Consider the following 17,399-nt stretch of genomic DNA (forward strand, 5'->3'; position numbering starts at 1 on the left):
TACCCCTATGAAGAATTTACCTAGCGTGAAGTGATTTAATTCAGTGTTTTGCACATGTAAATCTTTACAGGCTCTCTAAAAACGAACAAACAAAAAATACACCCCACAGGTACAATATTAATTCTGCTACATTACACCTGTAAAAGCAAACTCATTAGTTTAAACTATCTGCCCATCGAAAGTCCATCTATTCTGCATCCTACATCACTCCCCATCCCTGAGAATGACCCACAAGCAAAATTTTCAAATTTTTCATAGGCCAATGTTCATCCTATGACTCTACTGCATATACATGATGATTCTGCTCCATGCTCATCACATCTATTCAAAACTGTCAACAAAACTATTGCTAGTAATTATACTAATGAGTTGTTGCACACTTAGAACCTTTTTTATGTACTGGCATTGCAAGTATTCAGATATTATTTCTGTATCTGGCTCAGATTTATCACAGAGAATAAATGTCATCCTGAAATGTGTAAGTCTACGTACCTGTCCATAGATAAAGGCAATGTTGTTCGATTCACTTCCCACGTCACAACAGCAGGAGGGTTTGCTGCTATTTTACAGGTAAATCGAGCTATTCCACCTTCCTGAACCTCAGTTGAAAGTGGCTGAACTTCAAAAGCAGAAATGGCTAAAAAATAAAATACAAATAAATAATACAAGAACATATAATTTCAAGGACTAAAGTGAGGAAATATTCCTATATAAACCAAGCTCCAGAACACAGATCAACTTGAAGAAATACCCTAAAGCACTTCAAACAGTCCACTTTCCTACATGTAAGGAAGCACTGACCTAATTACCTTATTAATTTTGTTCAACAGCATGCTTTCATTAGTTGAAAGTATTCTTAGCACAATTTTATTTTAACTCAATTCATTATAAAAATGTTTTAACAAAAAATAAAATGTATCTCTAATAGAATTAAGTGTACATTTGTCTGGCACATAGTTAGAAAGCACACTGATTATTAAAATATGGCAGTTCACATCAATACAAGTAGTTTGAGCCCCACTATACTTCATTAAAACAAAACAAAACAAACAAACAAAAAAAAAACTGACTGCAAAAGAACATTCCCAGAACATTCAGTTCTTGACAGCTATATTTTAGTCCCTCAAAAGCACTCAGTTTAGTTGGAGCTTTTGGAGATACAATTGGTTTGATAGAAAAAGAAAGCAAAAATTCAAAACAATTGATACCAATAGTCCAAGTGCCTCCCAATACAGTTTCAAGCAGTCAGAACTTCAAGAGTTCAGAAAATTGAGCCAACTGAATAGGCAGATCAATAAATGCTTTCTAGCTAGCAGAAACTTAAGAAACTAATCAGTAATTGGACTTCTACGCTCAGGAAATAAAAGCTAAAAGGGAAGGAATACAAAGCTTCTAATTAATTGCTCTATTTACTGCTACTCACTAAATAATTAACACAAAGAGAAGCTCTTCAGAGGCAATTCACTTTGGATATCTCACAATTCCACACACATTTCCACAATTCCCACATATAACTGCACAGGGAACAATCTCTGCATAACCTCAATGGTACTGATGAGTTTAATATAGGATTTCAAGTAAATTTCTACTGCTTATAAATTACAAAAAACATTATGTAGCAGATCAATATTACTAAGTTAACCATCTCTTAATATTTACGCTTTGTGTTGAAATAATTCCTCTACTCACTTCACTTTCTTTCAACTGTTTTACCTCCTATTTATGTAATGCATTCTCAATGATGCTCTTCTACACAGAGTACACATGCAGCACTGATGTACACCAAACATTCTAATTAATGCTCCTTCCAACTACTACCCCACAATTTGATACTCTTCCATAGCATCAACAAATCAAATTGTGGAGTGTGGATGAAATATGACATCACCCGATTGCTTTACTCCCCATGCACAAACTAACTCCTAACATAGGCCTAACTATCCTGTTACTAGAATAGCTATTTAATACCTCAGGTCAGAGTAAATCCTTTTCTTGCACAAGCACTACAAGAATGAACATTCCTAATCATACTGTCAGAGCCCAAGTGTTGCAGTGCTGTGAACAGACCTCCCAAAGACTGACTAACAAGACAACCAAACTGCCCTGTGCTGCAAAACCATCTGAAAGCAGCTGCCACCACTATGGCCACTGAAAACAAGGTCTGGCACCTCAGATGTGATACAGACTGCTGGGATGAGTGCAGAGATGCTCTGGTATCTACAATCAGCCCCATGCTTGGCTGTGGCTTTTCAGAACAGGTCTCCACAGCCCCAGCATACACTGCACCCTCACTGCAGAGAGAACTGGACTCACCTGCAGAATTTAACACAGCTCTTTATGTTCCACTTTCAGTTACTTCTCTCAGTTTTGAACAGTACCAGATTCATAAATCTCACGGTTAAGTCCAAATTAACCAATTAGTTTAAAGCAAACAGAAACCCCACAGCTTGCACAGAGTTGTCACAACAGAAGTCATATATTTAAAGCCTGCCAGGAGATGGGGTGGAGACAGGATGAGGAAAGGAAACAGTTCAATTCTCATCCTAACCATGCATCTTCCTTCGATTGCAAAGGAAACACCATAAGAAAGCATCGTAGTTCTCTATGATTCAGTGCAACTCAAACGAATTGCCTGTATATCAGATTGTTCCCGTAACTCTGAACTTGCCAGCTTTGCTTTCTCTGCTGAATATAATGCTGTCCAGTCTGTCATTTTCCACCACAGAAGAGCAAGACAAAAGCATCCAGACTTGTCTCACTTCCTCTCCTTCTCATCCGTTCCCATCCCTGCCTACACAGACAGTGTGTGTCCATCCAGACAAGCAGCAGAGTATTTCCCCAGTGCTGTTCTTAACAGATTTTCTAAGAAAATGCATAGTGCTTTACATTCATCACCTATTTATTGAAAGCATGATGTAGTCAGCCAGGCAAGCCTACTTGGCGATGAACGTCAATGAGTGCCATCTTTTCCTCATAGAGGAATTCAATCACACACCTTTGCTTCATCTGCACATCCATGTCAGATGCTGTTCTGTCAGACCGCCCCTCTGCTGCCATCTGTTGTACAGCAACAAAACGTAACCGAATATTGGTGGGAAGGTTCAGCCTTTGCTGCCATACCACCAACATCCAACTCTGATGTTGTAAGCCAACATAATAGAACAGGAGGCGTTCCCTGGGGAGCAGCCCCCATATATGGGTATATGATATATGTATACAATATATAGTATGACATATACTACATAGGATACATATAGTGCATTACACACTATGTGTTATAGAGTATGTTTATTATACATTGACTATACACATATTTATACATACCTACAAACAAACATATATATTTCAATGATTTATTTCAATGCATCCTTTAAATCACAATTGAAGATTAAAGTCAGAAGTGATCTTCTTAAGAATTCCAAGAAACACTGGAAAATTAGTAATTCACTGAATAAAAATACATCACAACAGCAAGTAAGAAAAGATTCAGCTACACTATTTACATAATCTAACATAAGTTATTAATTGAGGCTGGCATTTAAATAACATTTTTCTACCTGTGCATGAGAAAGGTATTTCCTCAGAAATAAAGTCTTCAGTGATAGCAAAGTCAGAATTTCAAAGAACTGCTCAAAATCTTCAGGGGGAAAAAAAGTCATTAATGTTACTAAAAACGACTGTAGAAACAAACAAAAAATCCTCATTTGCTTCTCCTGATCAATTTCAATTTATACATTGTTTGCCAGTCTAGCTCAATACTTTTTCATTCTGCATCCTGTTTCCTTATGCAAATCTCTGGTTTCTTCATAATTCTGACTTTATTTGTGCCAGTAAAATCTGTTTTTACAAGTCTATTGCTGCCTTGTGAAACCCGACCTCTTTGTAACAGGCTTTTTTTCATGGCAAACGCTGATACCAACTCAGAACCCCAAGAACAAGTCATTAAAGCAGTGCTGTTAAGAGGCCAGAGCTCTATAAAATGGATAAGAAACAAAGTCTCAAGGGACATTCGTTGTTCCCGAAAGGAACCCTGCAAAACACAATAAATGTAAGTGCCTTTTTATTTGAGGTCTCCCCCTCTTCTTCAGTCTATTTGATTGTTTTGTTCTCAAATTTATAGCCAAAAGAAAACAATTCACGTTACCCCAAGAAGCTGATGCTCCCATCTTTTTTTTAACTTCCAAGATACCAAATGTTGTCCAGAGAAAAAGAAAACGATAGAAACTGTATTTACTTTTGAAATCTCTTGCAATTTAAGTGATGGTAACATATGTTTATATAGTTACTTTTGAGTAGGAATGTTTGTAATTATATAAAACACACACTTATACACAATAAAGTTATCTTAACAGAGAGAAATAGGAGTACAGTTCTGGTATGAGTTTCAACACTTATCATTGTAAGCAAACACCCACAGGCTCAAAAGACAAATTACTTGCCATCACATGCTGATTAAATAGAGAAACACTGCTTGTGTCTTCTACAATATACATGGATTGAAAACTATTCTGCATATATGGGAAAAAGTTGTTTACCTAAACAGGTTTAAATAGACTTAACAGTTACAGTTGCATTACAGAAAAGTGAAACATCTAAAGAGATGCTCAAGCTTCATATCTTTTTTGTTAAAACATAGCAGTCTTTTATTTAATTATTATTACTATTATCTTAATATTTCCTTCACTCCTGAAATGACAACCCAAAGCTCATTCAAACACAAGTTCAGATGACTTTAAATGTTCCCTTTCATCTTGCACTTTCCACCTGTGTACTAAAACCAGGGGCTACGGCAGGTCAAGGCCATCTCAAGCCCTTTCTGTCACTAAGTGATTCCTGAATGAGCTTCCTTGAGGTGCAAAAGAAATTCCAACAACCTATGTATTTACTGCTTTTAAACCTTGCTGGTTTCTTCACACATACCAGCTGACACTGGCCCAAGACTGGAGTGTAATTGTATAATAAATAAGCTGAAAGCAAGGAATTGAACTGAAATTACTCCCTGAACTGAAACAGCAGCAGAGAGTTGGTTTCATCTTTCCAGGCAGCAGCAAATATTGTGAAATTCTTCAGTACAGATACCAGCTACTTAAGTGTTTCTCAAGAGATAACAGCCACTCACACAGATGAATCACTCCAGTAGAAAGAACAAAAGCGCATAACGTCATTTGTAGAATTTATGTGTTGATGGTATTGAGAATTACACAACAGTCCTAACCTGCAAGTGAAACCAATCTGCTTTGATTAGTATTACTGTTATTAAAAATTCTGGGAAAGGAAACCAAAGAGAAAAAACTGTCTTACAAATATATGAAGGAGATATTAGAGAGGATGAGGAGTGATGACACTCATCAATCACTTGAAACAGAAAAAGCTGAAAAAGCCTGTAGCTACAGAGGAATTGAGGAGAGTTTGCTGAAGGGCAAAGCGTTTGTGAAGAGTAGGCAAGCAAGGAGGCAATATTTCCACTAGTAAAAGGGGTGGCTGGGCTGCTACCCACCCTGTCTGGGGGGCAGTGGCACTGCTCCTGCCATCATCTCACACCAGATGCCATGGCAAAGATCCTTTCCCAAAGAAAAATCTTTTTTTTTTTTTTTTCCTTTATAATCCTCCAGAATCTACAAGGGCTTTGCTGTTGTTTTGTTTTTTTTGTAGCCTTCTATCTCCCCCACCTTCTCTTTCACTCTTTAAAGAATTATCAGTACATTCTACATCAGTAGGCCCTAAAACCTGTGGAGATAAGATAATAAAGCTAGTACATAAACAAAAAGATAGGTAAGGAGTCAGTGCCAGTAGAGTGTGTAGAGCATGTGCATGTCAGCAAAAGCACAGAGACAGCGGAGGTTTGCCACAGGCTCAATATAACCCAAATCTCCCACTCTGTGCTTTTAGTGGCACCTCCTGAACTAAGATGCTTTCACTGACTCCGCATTCGTTTAGTCACAACTGAAATGGATCAATTGAAATCACAAGTGCTTTGTGTAACCACAATTCAGACCTAGCAGTGAGAAGGATACTTGAGTGAGATGACAGCAAGAGCATAAACCACACAGGTTCCTGACATCACTGCCAAAATGTTAAGAACTCCAAGCAAAAATTTTTGGATAACACCGTGTCAAATTCTTGACTTTTTACTCTAAGATTTTAAAATTGGTCATTTATCCCCCTTATTAATTCGTGGCAGTAAAAATCACACACTGTGCTATTAATGAGCTGAGATAATCTAACAAAAAGCAGCTGACAGTAATGAAACAATCAGACAATTGTCTTCTCCTCCCCAGAACCTAAGAACAGGGAGAGGATTGTACTATACGGAAACTCATCCTATGCCTCTCCTCAAATTAATTAATTAATCATCAGAAATGTTTTCATATATTAGAGCTCTCGAGATGTTTATTATTCTCACTTGCATGGTTAGGAGCACCTGGAGCATGAAAGGAAGGTGAATAATGTTGAATATTACTCTTCCCACTCATGCATATTGCACTCACTGCAGGCTTCTACATACTTGCAGGAGAGAAGAGCAGAAGATTGTATGACATCCTGACCTGACTCACAAAAATGCCTTGTTTAAGGTTAAATCACTCAAAAAAATATCCACAGATTTTAATATCTTTGGATTAACCCAAGTCAAACCCCAGTTCCAGTCCCAGAAAGGCAGTATGGATTCATATATTCAGCTGCCTTTCTGTGCATTTCAAACAAGCTATTCCTGATCACTTCACTTCCAAAGACGAAATACATTATATACTGAGCAAGTTTTCACAATTTTAAAGTCTGTGCCAATATGCAGTAGAACTGAGACAGTCAGAGAAGCCACCTCACTTCACTTTAACAATACCTTGGGAGTAGTTTTCCTCAAACAGCTTCTTGTATTCTCTAATCTCAAATTAACTGTAATCCTTTTAATGTGCAACATGGAGACTGATGCTATGAATCCCTCAATTTTAACAAGGGACTAACACTGAACTGCTAAACATGACTAAAATCTGTACTCTCTTGAATTGCCTGGAAAAGCAGTCATCCTGGTTGAAAGGTATTTATTTCCTTTACCTTTTTGTTTCATTTTCTTGCTTCAGACTTAAGCTTTAGTTTCTCCCTCTCGTTTATTATATCAAACTGGTCACTAAGATTTCGCTGTTAGGAAGAAGACAAGTCACAGACAAACTCTTTATCATGGAAAAAAATGTGCTTAAGACAAAATCAGAATTCTGGGTAGGGTATCAAGTTGTGTTTCTTATAGCCTACATTACAATGAAAGAGGCAATGAAAGTACAGAAGTGCAAATAACATTCCCTCTTTTAATAAGTTCTCTCTGCATTGTTCCAGAACATCCAGAACAAAAACTCTACAGCCTGCTGGGTATACTGGAAATATCAGCAGGCAGATTAACACTCAGCCTATCACTATGCTATTTGTGAAACAGATTACACTGCGTATTTTCACAGATATTTCTCAAGTTAAATGTATTTCCAGGATAAGGCCAATATACCCATGTACTCTTCCTAAAATGAAAACAAAAGATATAGAAATGATCCTCTGTGACCTTACTGATATTAAGAAATTCTTAAGATTGTGATAGTAGGTAGGAACACTGAAGCAGCAGTTTTGAAGGAGACTCTGAAACAGAAAAGGAGTCTAGTCTCAAGCTATTCAAGTAATAGGTAGGTTACATGAGACAAACAGCTGCACTGATTTGACACTATCAGTACCTGATATGGAACATCCATTGATGTTTATTTCAAAGATTTTTCTTAGCCATTCGTCATTTGATCCTGTCCACACAGCAGGAATTTTAAGTTTTAAAGGTGGTTTGGAATTGCAGTTTGTATAGCATACAACCTACAGCGACCCAAGATTTCTGGAAACTAAACAAAATAATAAAAGCCTCCAGACCTACATTTTTTCAAGCCACTGACTTGCAATACAATTTCAATTCCTCTTCCCTTCCTACCACACTTTCTTCTAAGTCAAAGAACTGATTTCATCAAAATGGGGGGACAGACTGAGTGCTACTGGCACAGCTCCATGCAAGTCATGCTCACAAACCCAGAGAGAATGGATGTTAGAGTTTGCTGACAAATACTTCTCATCCACTCCTTCCACTGACACTTCTAGGGAGTCACATCCTTGATTTCAATGGGCTTTGAATCAAAGCCTTACCTTAAAGGTAAGCAATAATTTATTGGGAAAATACTGGATCTCTAATGAAGTATCTAAGTGATGTATGTACTATTTCAGACCCCTGGCATGTACTGCATTTTTGAGATCAGAGGGAGAGAAGGAAGACTGGAGAGAAATGGAGCATCTTCAGATTCTATTAATCTTAAAACCATTTTTGTTGTTGTTGTTCTTTGTATGTTTCTGTATTGTTTTTAAATGAATGTTATGTATGCCAGATCTTCAATGGAACTTAAAAGCATAGATGATAATAAATAAACAGCTAGATATCGCGAAAATAGAATCAGAAACACTGCTGAAAGCCACGTAAACATGGAGAACGATCACAAAATTTGACATTCCCTATAGACAAAACTGGTCTTTTAAGCCCATGGCCCACATGTTTCAGCTCATGGAGCAGTGTTGGCACTTGTAGGCAAGAAGTAAATATTTCAGAGGCATTAGTTGTGACACTCTCTCAAAATCACATTCTGAGTTTTGGATGCACCAAAATCTGCTCTACATAGAGGGATAATTAGACAGCTTTCACTGATATATACCAAGAAGATCTCAGATGAGCTAACGAGTAAGGATTTAGACCTTATGTCCTGTCTGCTATCCTCAATTCATTACTACTGCTCTGGTCAAAGCTCCTAGAAGCTCTGATTCCTAAGCTGATGAGTGGTCTCCTTCCCAGGGCTTGCTGCAGTTTCACCTCACACCACCAGTCAACCGCATCTGGGAGACAGGCTGTTTTGAAACTTATGGCCACCTTATTGCAAAAACATTTACTCCTACCCCATCAAAACTTGGTTCTATCACTGCAACTAAACGAAATGAAAGAGGTGCAAAGAACAGGAAAAAAAAACACAGAAAAAGACAGAAACAGTGTTACCCTTTCCTTTCACTGCTGCTAACAGACATGTAAGCAGCACACACTGATTTCCAAACTAAGATGCAGATTATTTAGAATTGCTTGACAATCTCCAGAAAATTTGGGGAAAAAAAATTAAATTTAATTTTAAAAAAATAGCTTCATATATAAATAATACATTTTAAAATTATGATGCAATTATGATGCAGACTGGTTTCTTTGTGAATTAAAATCTCAGAACAACGCCCATGGAATCCTCACCACCCTCAATCCAAAAAAGTTTGCCCAGCCACAAACTAGCCACTACTTCTCCGGTACTAAAGAATGCTATAATCTAAAAGCAATGAAATGGAGAAGCAAAGAGGTCAACAGCCTGAGCACCCTCGAACAAAAGTTCCCTTGGAGATGTCAGCTGCAGTCTCATTTGTTTCCCCTAGCACTTTCAGGTCTCCCAGCTCTATTCTTTAAAGCTCCTAATTCAGTGGCTGACAAATGATCACTTTAAAATCTGTACAGGAATAACCAAGGCTGAATATGTCCAGTGAAGGTAACTAAGCTCTCCAACCATTTGGGCTGGGGCTGGATTGTGTAAAGCTGCTTCTGACCACACACACAGATACACAGCTCTAACCACAAGCTTCTCAAAATTAACCAGTCTGAATTTTCATATGAAGTAACTTCTTGTCCTGAAAAACTGGAATTCAAGCAGACTAATCCTGACTAGGTTTTTAGGGTAATACACCCATAGTTTATTCCTACAGTATCCTCGGAAAGTAGTATACTACTGACTTACTGAATGGAAACTGCTGAGAGCAAGTTTGCTGATATATCCCACTGCCTGAAGTAAAGAGAGTATAAGCACTCCAATGGAGGCAGAAGATAACTGACACAAAAGGAAAAGGCACTTGGCTAGATAAGGGCATTTTTTAAACCCCTAGGAAGAAGTGAGAATAGCCCCTTCCTTATATGTCCTAATGTTTCAAAACTTCATTTTTAATTTCTTTATTTTAACTAAAAATGTAACAAAACTTTCTTTCTCTGTGCAAGTAGTCTTTAGAAGTGAAAGTCTGGGGACAGGGTCTCAAGGCAGGAGCATCACCTTTGGCTGCTTCAGAGAAAAAAAAAGAACAAATGATGCATGTGGTTCTGTAATAGCCTCCCTTTGGTGAGGGGGTTTTGAAACCGGATGTCTGAAGTCAGAATTGAGCTTTACTGTTGCTGTTTTTCTATTCTCAGAAGTATTCGGTCCTGTAAATATTTGTTTTCTGGGCACATGACAGATCAAATGGCAGACCAGGCTTTCACCATACGAACATTTGGCTGGCTGTTTAAGTTCTCCTTTTTACAAAATAACTCAGTCAATTCATAATTATTAAAATAAGCATCACGCAACCAGGGATCTCTAAGATATTGTTCCATTTTTTTTGGAGGATAAAAGTAATCATTTGAACTCAGAATACACGGGGCTTTATGAATAAAGATGCCGTTTCCTTTTGCAGCATATATTCACCACAAATTCTGGAAAGTGTGATTCATGTGTCTGCTGTATATAAAGAAGATCAAAACAAAGAAATGTGGCTCTTCAGAAGTGGATAACCATCTTTCAAAAATCTCTCTTCTAGAAATACACATGCAAGACTATAAAAGTACAGTCTGACAATTAGACTGCACATCTTCTTCCTTCTACAGACCACTGGAACAAAGACAGCTTGTTACTCATGACATACTGACATAACTGTGACAATAATGGGATCAAAGGCAGCACCAGTGTGCTACAGAAAGTAACAGTGGATCCTAACTGATATCCTAGCACTTCATGAATGCTTCATTTTACTGTTTACTCTCCTGCCTATCAGGTGCTCTCAGAGCCAGACTGAAACGGTAGACCAGGAGAATCACATTACGGCAACAAACACCAGATTTCTTAATCTGAAGGAAGAAAGTCCAGGAATCACAAACACAAGTTTTTTACCTTATCAAAACAGCTAATGATATTGCGACGAGACTTTCCAGCTCTTGCAATTATATGCAAGCTATTCACATGACTACATACACTGCATTACCCCATCTCAGTCACTTAATACGTGGCAAAAGAAATGCCACCACTATCCTTCCTAACAAAACCAGGCACATATATCGCCTTAGGAGTTATCACTAGCACTGTTTTCAAGGAAAGCAAAGACTGAGGCTTAGATACGTCATTTTGTATATTCGACATTTTATTGACAGTATAACTGACACACCAAGAATCATAAAAACAGGCACGAGGGATTTGATCTTCTCACTCCTGAAGGTTCCCCAGCTGGGGCTTTCTCCTCTTAGTTTTATCTAATACCCAGGCAATAGCGTGTGGCCACAGTATATGCTAACACACTTATCAAGGAATTCCCCTCTGCTTTCCTGCAGACAAGAAATGCAGGAAATAGTACAGAAAAGGCACACAGTAAGCCACATAAACCAGATTCAAAGCTGCTCGACTTGTGTGGCTGCATGCATCCCTTGCGAGGAAGAACTGCTTTCCTCCAGCAGTTTGCCAAGTGACTGCCTTCCAGTACCTATACCTAATCCTACAGATGCCTTTCTTTGGCGTTGTTACCATTCTGTGAAGAATTAGTTCTGCTCAATAGCCCAACTGTTGCATGGAGAACATCCAGCACAGTTTTGCGCTTTACAACAAGAAGGATCAGAACACCAGCAGGACCGTGCAACAAAGGACACATTCCTTCACAACTCTCCTCATTTGACATAAAAAAGAAAAAAGAAGAAAGTCCCAAAGAACAGAAGTCGAAAATCAACTACTATGATTCACATGTTCTTCAAAGAAGAGCCCCCCGAAATGAACAATGAAAATGTGATAATCACGCAGTGGAACACAGAGAAGCCAATTTCAGCACTGTGCAGCAAAAACCTCCAACACTGCGTGTTCTAAGGCTGCTCTGCTCTGATCAATTAATTTCACTGCAGATACCATTAGAAGGGGAAGACTTCTATTCATGTACCTTCAAAAATAAATAAATGCTATTCCTAGCAAAAACTAAACAAGACCTTCAGGAGAATGCAGTGCCCACACTTCACCTCACCCTGCCCAGTTCATCAATCACAGGAAGCACTGCAGAGCGCATCCCAGGACAGCAGTGGGGCCCCACACATTCCTGTGCCGCCCACCACCTCTGCGCCTTCCCTCACATCTCTGAGGAGGCGGAGGAAGAGGTCCCATTTCTTACTGTGGCAAACTGACACCATCCACATATGAATGAATGTAAGCTGATATGGCAGTGCTGGATGTCTTCAGGCTGTCAGAAATGCTACCCGAGAGATATGAGCACTCTGCATTTTTTGCTTATAGTGTTTCAGAATCAGTATCCTAGGACAAAACACAGAATATCACTGCAAAAGGTTGGGGAGAGAAGCTGGGAATTCAAGCCCTTTGGCCCCCTCTCCGAATGTCAACACTGCTGCATTCCCATAGGGAAAGGAAAGATGCCTTCACTCTCAAGGGCCAAACGCCTTCAGCTCATTCCTGTCACCAAATGCCCTCCTACTGCTTAAAAAACACAGGCCAGAGGTCTCTCACAATAAGTCCTTCCTTGCAGCATAGTAACAGCAAAATTCTGAATGAAGAGCAGCACAGAGAAATACACCTCATCCACCAAAAAAAAAAAAAAAAAAGAAAAAAGGCATTTTAAGTACTGAATATTTACCGAAAAATATTTAAATGCTCCAATTAAATGCTTATCAGCAAACATTCCAGAGGTGGGGAAGGGGGAGAACTTATAACTACCACAACCGTCATGTAAAACAAGTCAGAAGAGTGGCTTCCAGGCAAAAATCATAGATCTGCAATGCTGTGGAGATGCCTGTATTTTTCCTGATCTCTATTTCTCTCACTCTCTTACATGTCTGGAAAACAATCTTCAAATTCAATCTGAATGTACCATAAAAACATTCATATCAAAATCAAAAAGAAGGAAAAAAATAATGAAAAAAAAATCCCTTTAGAGGGATTTACCTCATAAGGTAAATTTTAGGCTGTTTGCTACAGTTGATAACAGTTGGTGGGAGGCAATAGTTGGATTTCCAGTTTGCCCAGTCACACTACCAGCTAGTAGCCACGTTCTACTAAGTAATACCTCGAGTTATTAGATTACTGATAAACTCTAATATTCAATGCCAACCCATTTTCCATTCCCATGACTTTCAAAGGCTCGTTTTTTATCTCCAGCTCAAGGCCATGAGTTGAAGATACCTGGAAGGCACCAAGGTAGTGTTACCTGGAGCACAGAAGTCAGTATCCTTATCTCAGACTGTCATGCTCCAGGCTGAAACAAACAAGCTCTCAGAAAGGGGACTGATCCATAGGAAATCAAAGTGCAAACACGAAAAGAGCATCACCAATCCCACCATGAAAGAATATCTACAAGTGGCAATGGAGTCCTATTCAACAGATGTTGTATAGATCCCAGATTTTTGAGGCAGCTATAGAAGCAAGTAACAGAGAGTTAACAGAGTTAAGCACTATTAGAATATCTGAGTTCCTTCATCTCTTGTGCTTTTATGATAGTTTAAGTCACTTACTTATCTCAAGAAATAAACTTTCTCTTTAGCCTCAGAAAGAGGAAAAGAGAAAACAGACCAAGTCCCACTGTATTTTCTTGTGCATTACACATTTGCACTTCCATCAGCAGAAGTTTAACATCTTGGCCTGAAGCCAATCAGAAATCCCTCATAATGCATTCAGTAAGCCAAATCAAAACAATATAAGTTTATATGACTGGAGAAAGGAAACTTGAAGGTCATATTTCATCTGCTGCAGCTCATCATGCTCACTCAAACAGATACAGAAGGTTAACTGGCAGGATCTGCTCTTTAATGCCTGTTATTTCCAGTGGAAGGAGCTGAGCAACAAAACTCTTCTCAGCGCTTTACGATGAGCATCAGCCAAAATAATAATAATTAATAATAATATGCTAAGGGAATCTGTCCCAGCTGAAGGGACAATGAACAGAAGGGGCTGGCAACACATTTTCCACACGCAACTCAGTTTTTGGACACATTTGTTAGAAAATTGAAAAGATGACTCAAAGTTCTTAAAGCAGAAACATCTTCCTCTGCTGAACAAAAGGAATTCTAAAAACAGCATCAGACAAATGGGCAGATGGCACTCTTGTCCATTTGGAGAATGTTGGGTTTGTACAAAAAATGTGTTTAACAGGTGAAAATAGGACCTGGATAGTAGTTACTAGCCTCAGCTTGACAGCTGCTTGTGCTGTCCGCAGGTAAGTAATCTATTCATTTAATCCTCTACAATTTATTATCTTCTCCATTTTTTCCATATCTAAAACAAAGGCAACACATTAATCTTATTTTACTTGCTTTAAGCTTTTCTGGATTGCTTAGCACCACATACATGAGGTACTGGAAGCACTAACAACTGCATACTGTACACACAAAAACTAAGAGCAATGTTGAGAGATATTAATGTTCTTGACCCTCTGCCACATGAACTGAACACAAAATGTATAGATTTGCTAGTGAAAAAATAAATGAATGGGAGGGAACAAATCACAGGAAGGAGGAGGAAAAAAGAAAACACACACACACACCAGAAAGCCCTAAAAACACTGATAGAATTGAAATGGTCTGTCCCTCTTCATGAGTACCGCACTGCACTGATAAACTAAATCTCTCTTTGATTGAAGGCTGAATTAAAACACAGCAATGCAGGAACTCTTCTGACCCAAAAGTAATCCACTCAATCATATAATGCATCCCTTTCCTTTTAGTAAAATGAATAGCCCTCCATAGAACCTTTTTCTTCCTTGACAAGTCCTTGACAGAAGAATGTGAATCTGGACAGTTAAATGAATCAATCACCAGCTGCTAGTCTAGGGCCAAGATGGTGAGCTGAGGGGCCTGCCAGAGTTCACTGACCACTGGTCAAAGCAGGACAAAAGCTTTGCCTCTATGAATAGCTCGCTTCTGGGATCCAAAGGTCACTTAGCTGCCTTGGAAACGGTCCCTTTTGGTTATTTGAAGTTCTCAGGCTATTCTGCCACAGATATTATTGTTTCAGGTGGTCACCATCTTTCCTCTTCACAAGTTTGTCAAAGGCCAGGCAACTATTATCTAGGTAAACGCAACACAGCAACAGCTAAATAGTGGGGAAAAGAACAATTAAAATAAGTACAAATAATGCTTAACATCTAATGGTAATTCCAGCTACTGAACATGCCAGTGAAAATCATCCTTACAGAAAGATCAGGCAAACAAAGTGCCCGACTCCCAGCAAGACCCAGGTACATAACTTGTGCCAAGAGCACAAGGTGTTGAGTGCTTTGCCACTTTTGAGATCCTTTACATAAATATGTTGGGGGGAGAGAAGGAAAAAATAAATAATAAATAAATAAATAAACAAATATTTTTAAAAAGTCTGTTCTCTAGTCATGAAAGTCATGAACGATGAGCTATATCTTCAGAAGGACACCCTATGGCTCCAGGTAAGACCAGTGGGCTAACAAGCACATGGTACCCTGGGCTGCATGCTGGAGTGTCCTGTATTAAATATTTGAGATGATGGGGAGATTAAATAAATAAATAGACCAGATAAAGGAAGAAACCCACAGGTGTAAGTTTCTCTGCAGCACTGCAGTTCACAGTCCTCACTTGGCACCAACCTAAAACCACAAACCACACAAGAAAAAAAAAAGCCTCTCTCATACACAAAGGAAAAAAACACCACAATTTCTCTTCAGAATCAGGTCACAGTGAGTGAAAGCTGGCCTGACAAACACCTGAGAGCATATCATCTCAGCATTCACACAAGTCCTGACCACACACAAGCTTACACTGTAGTCAAACATCTAAATCAAATGTGGGTTTTCTTAGTACCATGTTACAATGTCATCCTAAGCTTATGTTGTGATAAACACTACCAACAGGTGTATAATCTTGCCACAGCCCTTTCCAGTACATTCACTAGGGAGCAAACACGGCTAATGATAATTCTCAGTTTACTGACATGTTTTTTAAACAAATTAAAGCTATTGTTATATAGGTGCTCAGGCACCAGATCACACTTTGGTTGTACCATAAAGTTCTGTAAACTCGGTTAACTTGTCTTAGGACTTGCAGTAGTGTGCAGGCACTCCGATATCAAATCAATCCTTCCTGACACTCGGTCTATAGAAAACTCTAGTACACCCATGAATATTTCTTTCTTTTTTTTTTTTTTTTTGCTGTGTTACACACACAAAAGACATATGAATCTAACCCCAGTGCCTTCCCACTAATGTGGCATTCAGTTTATCTGCCACTTACGTGTGTATACACACATGATGAAAATTTGCAAACTCACGTGCTTAGAAGCTAGGAAGCTGAAGAAAAAGTTGCTTATGGATTGTGATTTTCATTGTTTATATACATGCTTTAGAAAACAAGCCAACTGCATGATCATACTTCCCCCACTATTCATGGAACCAAATGAATGGCGCTCATGCAACCAGCATCTATTCAGTATTTTGTTTTCCCTCCTCTGTTCAGTGTGTGGCCTCATTCCTTATTTATTGCACTCTAATAAGCACTGCCCCGAAGAGTTATTAACTTCCCCATGGCCTTTTCTGCAGGGCTCTGAATTACAGTTCTTCACAAATGTTAATGTACTTTCACAACACCTCGAGATGAGGTTCTATTATTATTTTAATTTTACTGTTGGGTACAAACAGTTGGATGGTGTCTTAAAACATTCACTAATCTAATGTGTCCAGGAGAAGACAGTGATCCTTCAAAAGTACCAACATGTTGCAACCGCAGCTCCCCCAACTCGTGTCATCTCCAAGAGATCAAAACTCAGAGCCTCACATCAAACACTGGGAGGAAAAACAAACACATAATCATAGGCTTTCTGTGAAAAGTGGGGGCAACCTGGCTTGTGTTAAATAATACAGAAGCTCAAGCTGAAGCGATGATACAATTTAAGGCCTTTGCAGCTCCCCAGGCTGTGAGGTTATATTTGTGTTTCTGAGGTGATGGTGGAAAGTACAGGACTCCTGGATCCACATTCCAAATTGAGGAATATCAGTTGCTCTGGAAGGTGCACTTAGTTCTGCCATTTTCCCTCGAGCCAATCCTTGCTCATAGCCACTTGATGCTCTCTCCTGCTCCCAACCATTACCTGTGGTCATCTTCAAATTGAGCCAACCCCAGTCCTCACTCTGCAGCTTTCTTAGTTCTAGTTGCTTCCCACCAGTGCACTTTTCCTCCCCTTCCCGACCTCCAGACACATGAGCCCACTCACACCTCCACCTCACCCATGCCCCCTCCCGAACTTCCTCTCCAGGTAATTACCCCACTGTTTTCACTTACTTCAGCT

The 17,399-nt window shown here is 38.9% G+C and overlaps 1 protein-coding gene across 1 annotated transcript in view; it reads right to left on the bottom strand.

Annotated features, from left to right (window-relative positions):
* The window catches only part of PRTG (protogenin), a 76,624-nt gene that overhangs the window by 42,920 nt on the left and 16,305 nt on the right, over positions 1–17,399 (bottom strand). The window contains exon 3 of the mRNA XM_015872803.2: positions 493–637. Within this exon, the coding sequence (XP_015728289.2) occupies positions 493–637 (145 nt within the window). The remainder of the gene's footprint in view (positions 1–492; positions 638–17,399) is intronic.

This window comes from Coturnix japonica, chromosome 14 (assembly GCF_054131305.1).
Source record: "Coturnix japonica strain WE chromosome 14, WE-NBRP24, whole genome shotgun sequence".
Taxonomy (NCBI): domain Eukaryota; kingdom Metazoa; phylum Chordata; class Aves; order Galliformes; family Phasianidae; genus Coturnix; species Coturnix japonica.